This window comes from Drosophila novamexicana, unplaced genomic scaffold, assembly GCF_003285875.2.
Source record: "Drosophila novamexicana strain 15010-1031.04,08,12 unplaced genomic scaffold, DnovRS2.1 tig00000644-arrow-pilon, whole genome shotgun sequence".
Taxonomy (NCBI): domain Eukaryota; kingdom Metazoa; phylum Arthropoda; class Insecta; order Diptera; family Drosophilidae; genus Drosophila; species Drosophila novamexicana.
Genome location: NW_020824814.1, coordinates 899,666 through 906,983, shown reverse-complemented (window position 1 = coordinate 906,983; position 7,318 = coordinate 899,666). Strand labels below are relative to the sequence as shown.

The 7,318-nt window shown below is 40.6% G+C and overlaps 1 protein-coding gene across 1 annotated transcript; it reads left to right on the top strand.

The window, feature by feature from the left end:
* The first annotated feature begins 546 nt into the window (after positions 1-546).
* LOC115762833 (palmitoyltransferase ZDHHC6) lies at positions 547-1,997 on the top strand. Its single transcript, XM_030705200.1, has one exon. The coding sequence runs from the start codon at positions 597-599 to the stop codon at positions 1,863-1,865; it is 1,269 nt and encodes a 422-aa protein (XP_030561060.1). The 5' UTR covers positions 547-596; the 3' UTR covers positions 1,866-1,997.
* The last annotated feature ends 5,321 nt before the right edge of the window (positions 1,998-7,318 follow it).

Genomic DNA, 7,318 nt, shown 5'->3' with positions numbered 1-7,318 from the left:
GTCTTGGAAAACAGAATATTTTGCCATAAATTTCGTTTGTCGCCAGATTTAGATGTCAAATTGATCTAGGGGCTAAATCATGAAGAAGCAAACCTCGTGAATTTGACCGAGTCCTATGTCTAAATAGGATTCCAGAGGGTAAAAGTTTGCATGAATTTCGACCAAAAAAGAGGTTCGCAGACTCAAATGTCAAATTGTTCTAAAGTACAAGCCATGAAGCCTCGTGAAATTCTGATGAGATTTTATCTAGTTAGGGTGCTAAGATATTTTGACCTATGTCTATATAAAATACTGGAGAGTATAGCCAGGCATTGCCCGTAGTATGCAAACCATAAATTCTCTCAAAGATCTTTGAAAATGAGAATATAATAAGGGCTGTGCGTTGATCACCAACTAGTCATTCGGTCCGTCAGGACAAACAGTTCTATATATAAAGAAAGAGATATCTTTTCATCAGTTTCGGTGTATGTATGTACATATATCTGGAGATGTTTGTCAGCAAACAATGAATATTCAACTAGTACTATTTGCATTATTTTTAAACTTTTAAAATATATACTTAAAATTAAGAAGAACTCTCTATACAATTATCTAACATGACGATGACGGAAGATCCGAACGAACTGAGCCTGTTTTTGCACTGGGGTCCAATCACGGCTCTGATCGTGACGCTGACCGTGACGCTGACCACCTGGAAATGGTGGCCGCCGGAGGTAAACTTTTCGACGAGCGCGCACTTTGCGCTATTTGTGCTGCTGAATCTGTTGGCCGTGTACAATTATGTGATGGCCGTGCTGACGGGTCCGGGTCTATTGCCGCGCCGCTGGCAGCCGGTGCACTACAGGGAAACGAAGTTTCTGCAATATTGCCAGAAGTGCGAGGGATATAAGGCGCCGCGTACGCATCATTGTCGCCGCTGCGATCGTTGCGTAAAGAAAATGGATCATCATTGCCCCTGGATCAATCGCTGTGTGGGCTGGGCCAATCAGGCCTACTTCGTCTACTTTTTGTTCTTTTACGCGCTGTGCAATCTGCATGCCGCCGTGGTGCTTGCCTGCGGTGGGATTCGCTTCTTCTACAGCAGCTATCATCAGGCGCAGCTCTTTCACAATGGCAGCCTGACGCGTCTGGTGCACTATCATTTCTTCAGTCTGTTTATGTGCATCATGAGCTTCGGCCTGGCCCTGGGCATTGTGCTGTGCATGATCAAGTTGCTCTTCATTCAGTTGTCGAGCATTTTGAAGAACATGACCGACATTGAGCATTGGATTGTGCAGAAGGCGAAATCGCGCCGGTATATGCACAAACTAAAGCCGTTTGTGTTTCCCTACGACCTGGGCTGGTACGCGAATCTGGGCCAGGTGTTCAACATTGAGTCACAGCTGCGCAGCCGGGGCATTGACTGGCCGCTGCGCAAGGGCTGCGATCAGTATGCGCTCACCTGTGAGCAGCTCGCCCAGAAGGCCGACAAGCGCAATCGCACGCGCACCTACAAATGCATTACGCCGGCAACTGGGCACTGGCTGCCCATCTGGTCGCAGGGTCTGATGGTTACACTGGGCGCACCCTGCACGGACGATCCGCGCATTAGTCTGCAGCCGGATGATCTGGTACGCGTTACACGCATACGCGACTATTGGCTCTTTGGCGAGCGTGTCGTTGACAAGGATCAGGGCGGCGGCAAGGTGGATGAGCGCAAGGGTCCCATTCGCGGCTGGTTTCCCAGTCGCTGCGCTGTGGACATCACGCACAACCAGGCCTCGAATGGCAGCGGCGATCACTGCGCGGCAAATGTGCCAAATACCACAGAAACTAAACGTCGCGTTGGCAAAAAGGGAAAGTTTGGCAAGAGAAACCAGGATTAGTTATAATAACTGATCCGCACTTTTAAACTAGCTTACAAAATTTAAGCATTGGTCTTTTCATACACAAGCGCTTGTCCTCGGTTTTGTGAAATACATAGTTGCTCGTCAGTTAAAAATCGTTTCATATTGAAAATAATATTCGCATAATGAAGCATCTCGAACTACATGTCTTTTCTCTGTTATCCGTTAAAGCACTAGAGCTGCTGTTAAGTAACAGAAGGAATGTTAACCTGCTGTAATCATGGTGTATTAAGCATGTGAGAGTTATGTTGCGCTTTCGGAAGTAAAGAGACATAATAAGATTGGCCCGATTAGCTCATTACTCGCAAGGCTCGAGAAAATTGTTATAGACGAGCCGAAGATGGATTATGTTAGGTTAGGTTACAGGAATCCTAGCTCTTCAACTCTTTTAGGTAACCTTACTCTATTCAAGGATGCTAAGGTTCTGTAACCAACATTCAAAAATGTTATTAAAGTTCGCTTTTGATAGGGGGAAAAACCGAACGTATCTTAAAGCTGCGTAACACATCAATGGATGTGTCTGCATTTTCCATTCTATTTTTTTTTTCCAATTTGCTAGGCAAATGTGTCGAAGTAATTTGCAATGCCTCATTGTTTTTTTTTCTTTCAATTTTTTTTTGCTGCCATTTCTAACACTCACAGGAAACAGGAACTAGCGCGGCACACAAACGTGTCGTAGTGGATATTTCGAACAAATGAAAAGCAAATCCAGTTCCCCTCCTTCTTTGCCCACTTGCCGCACAAGGCCTTGAAAACTCAAACTCGCAATTGCAATGCATTGAAATTGAAATGTATGACCTGCAAAAGTTGTACAGCAGCGCGGATTTGCTATTGTAGCTGATGTACCTACCTATTTTAAACAAGGCCATGTAAATCAATAGCTTTTCCCATTCAAATCGAACTTCCACTCTCTCTCTCTCTCTGTGTGTGTGTGTGTGTGGGGCTTTCCGTGTGTTTTGGGCGAAACAAACACAATTGCCAACTAATGTTGGCTATCTCTGCATTTTATGGCATCCAACAATGCTGCCTAAATGATCGATTGTGTTTATTTAATGATGATCCAATGCTATCAACTGACAGCTTTAATTGCGAACTGATGCAAACTGATGCGAAAGCCAAGCTCGATGCCGTTACTCTTTTAATAAGTTCTTGGATTTGTGTGCAGCCTGAATGCCGAAGTTGCATTATCTACATCTTGTACGTTATATTATACCCTGTATAAAAGGGTCGCAAAATAAATGCCAAAGTTAATCAAGAGCGCATATCATTATATAAGGTCATATAAATATGGAAAGTAGCTTGAATGTTTGTTTCCTGGACTTGACGTTGGACCCTAACATATATCCCAGTCGGGCATACCCTACTTGTGCGCTCTTTCTGCCTCTTCTTAAGCTTATATTGTCACTGATAAATATATGAAACTAATATACAGTAATTCGCTCTTTTTCAGCATATAATTTAACTACACTAAATGTTAACTAAGGGTCGGAAAAGTCGGTAAGTCCATGTTGCATTAAATATAATATATTTCAATAGTTTATTTATAAATTGGTAAAATTTTCTACTGAATTAATTGTGGATATCAACACCTTAATGTTTGATTATTATCTGACTTATTGACATTGAGCACAATATATAGTTTGTGATTATTTTGAGTTTATGCCGCATTTTGTTGCAAGCCGCACGCACGCTGGGGAAATTAAACAAACATCTTATGAAAAAGCAAGGCCTGCCGGATTTGCTGTTTCAAGTGTCCTTGCTGCAATTGAAGTCCATTGTCCTTGCGTGTTTAGTTCGAAAATTAGATAAATATTATTTGAATTTGTGTGTAAATTGTTGCAACTTTGCCGCTGGGAAATCATTCGGCGTTGTCATGAGTTAATAGACGCTGGGAATTGTTTGGCTGCGTGTGTGTTATGTATTATTATCCCACAATAGTTAAAGTGGGCTGTTTTATGACAGGCAATAATAAATCACAACTGCTCTACAATTCATATATATATTTATATGTAAAGGAGTCGGGCCTGCCAGTTAGGAACTTGAAATTTTGGCTAATGCTTCTTTTTGGGTCGTAGGTGAGCAGCAAAACTTTGACTTGGAAAATGCGAGATTCATATATATATATATATATATATATATATACATATAAGTATAAGTAAAATGTGATCTCTTCACATTCGCAAAATATTAAGATTCGCATAAAATGTTAGAAATGTTGACAGTGGAATTAGGCTATTAGATGTCGAGCCAGCAAGCGAGAGGTTGCTTTAAGTATATCGTTTAGTAAATAATATCATGATATATTGGAATCATGCTCGTGAATAACATGACGATAGTTTGTGACATCAACTATAACGCCCAGTTAAAGTTGTTTTCATTAGACCAGGCGAGACTCTTGCTCAGCTGTTGGTCAAAGCTGAAATTCACATCATGAAAAAAGTTGAGAAAGCAATAACTACTCACATGGAATCTTAAGCATTAAGTTGAAGTCAGATAAGCTAAAGCGCATTTAGAATATATGAAAATATCTTTTGCGAACTGCCCAACAGCTCTTAAAGGCTCAGCGAATGCAATTGTGCTGCGGTTTTCTTGCTGTGTTTTTGCTTTCATTTTGTTTAGCTTACAAGAGACAGGAAACGAAATAAATTTAACATAAGCATTTGCCACAAACAGCTAAAGGAAAAACTGGAACACAAGCCTTAATGACTTTTGTCGTTGCAAAATAATTGTGCGTGAATTTTATGCTGCGAAATTTGTTGCCAAGTTTTGTGGCCAGAGAGAGCCACAGCCACAGCCCCAGCCAAAGCCAAAGCGAAAGCCAAAACCCCGAACTGTAGCCGGAGGCAGTTCGCTTTCAATGTCCTGCTGACATTTAATTTCACGCACTGCCGTCTATTTTGTGCCTTGGCAACACTTTTTGACTTTTATGCGACAGACGCGTTGCGTTTTCCCCCTCTTTATACATTTTATTCGATTTTTTTCTTTTTTTGGCCAACTTTGTTTTTGGCACTTGACGCATTTTAGTGACTCGCTTTGCCAATGCATTGCTGTGCCAGTTCAGAGTCTTGTGGTACCATTCGTAATGCGATACTTTCGTTTTTTCGATGCCAGCACGCAGGCTTTGTGTGCTTTAAGCACAACGCTTTGTCTCCCAACGCAATTATCCAGTACGTTAAGCGGCGACAGCATTTATCTTCAACAATGATACTCAGGTATCGTTTACAGGCTCACAAAACAAAGGTAATTATTGCGTCATTAGAGCGGGAGCTACCGGAACTCTATACGCTCACAACAGTTGAGTGCATGAAAGCAATCAAACACCAGGTAGAGTGCGCTAGCCGGGAGTATACGACCAGTGTATGCCCTGTCAGGTCAATCTTCTTTCTACTTGTGCCAAGAAATTTGCAGCTCATCAATTCAGACAAATCCAAACATACTCTGGATCTGTGTATACTCCTCTCCACATATATACAGGGCAGGGCTGTTATCAGCTGAAAAATATGCTCACTACAAAAAGTTCGATATCGATTTTTATCGATTGCATAGATGTGCAGGAGAATCTACCTTCAAGATTTCACTTAATGTAGCCAGAGATATCTCCTTCTACTGCTTTATGCATTATACCCCAATTTTTCGGTCATTTTCAATAGGTCCAGGGTATAAAATCCCCTTCTAGTTTTCTAGTATTCTTCTCTATGGAAAGTATTCATGACCATCAAATTTTAAGCTTTAAGCGAAAAAATATCACAGGGGAATGTATTTCTTCTGCTTTGTTGTCGCTGTCTTTTCTTTTTTTCATCCCTTTTTTTTTGTTTATTTTAATTCTTACTAAAATCAAACGGAGTATAACTAAATGTAATCTGCAGCTGGTCTCTTGTTGACAAAATGTTTACTCCCAGGAACTAAGGTCTAATATGTGCAGAGTGCAAATGGAAGCGAAAAAATCAAGTAAGGAAAGGTAAAGCGAATGCAGCTATAAGTGAGAAAAAGTGAAAAAAAAGAAAACTAAAGATAGAATTGATAACAAGTATAGTAGATGTCAAAGAAAATGGAATACGATAGGGGCGTGAGATATGCGAAGCCATAAAGTTAATCTTTCGGAATGCTTTTGCCTTTCTGTAAGAGAATAGAATATTTATCTCTCATATTTCCTTAATTAAATCTTAGATTTATTTGTGGTTTATTAATAGATTCTAAAACATTTATCATCAACTCCACTCGAAACTTTAACTTTCCAACTACTCTAACAATATCTCTTGTACATATTCTTCAGATAACTATGCTCGTCAGAATTTCATTAAGCATTACTAGGTATTCTGTTTTTTTGGTTTGTGTCTTCTCTTTCTCGTGTCACATCTTGTTTCCTTAGCTATTTATTTATATTTCGCGGTTTCGTGTCGTACGCTATACGACTGCGCCCCTCGGTCGGTTGGGCGGGAGGTGGGATGCAGCTTAACGCATCGGGATTCGCGCGCAAAAAACCAACACAGTCAAAATATTGCATTTGGACTTGGAATAGAGTAGAGCATAGTGCATAAGAGATGAGATGAGATGGGATGAGAAGAGATGAGATGAGAAGATATGAAAAGTGTATCCGGCATGCAGATAGTTGGACGGGTTAGCTTAACAGTTTAGTATATGAATCTAGTTTTGTCTTACCAGAAATTAAACTAACAAAAATCATGCAGGGTTGAAATAAATTGCTGCAGTGTTTGAACCGGCGAGCTCTCGCTTATATGTTCAACGCGCAGACATCGATTACATGCAGGCTTATAACGTCAAGCTTGTTCAGAATTGTGTGCCTTTTTCTTGATATCTTTCTCAAAAAACTTTGATCATCGAATTTTGACAAACTCCTCCCTAACTCTCACTTTCGATACCAAAAGCAGCTTCAATTTTCTATCCCCACAGGAATTGTCCTCTTTTATATATATAGAGAAATATTCTACTTCTGTTATTATTTTGTGCCTCAACTAAAAGTGAGCACAGTTCTAGAACAAATCGTAAGAGCTTCATTGAAACTCTTCTTTTTTTTCAGTTCCGCGACATTTTCAATGTCATTCGATTCAGAGTTCTTTTAAATGCATTCGCGTTTTGACATGCGCTATAAATTACCGAAATTGAAATTGATATCGAGCGTCGTTTCGCTCGCGCGCTTCCGCATTCAATCAATTCAAATGCCCAAAGTCGAACAAATTTTGGGCGATTTTCGCTTTTCCCTGGATTTTCTTCTCTTCGTTTTTTTTTTTCTTTTTGTGTGTGTTATTAATCTGTGCCCTCAAGCGTCCCGCACCACAAGGCCAGAGTCAAATCAGAAGCTGAATCGGCATCAGAAATGCCGCTTGGAGCGTCGCACAATTCCGCATGGATTAGCACAGCGAAAAAAAAGTGGCGTGGGGGGGAGATGAAATGGAAGATGTGACTATTGAATG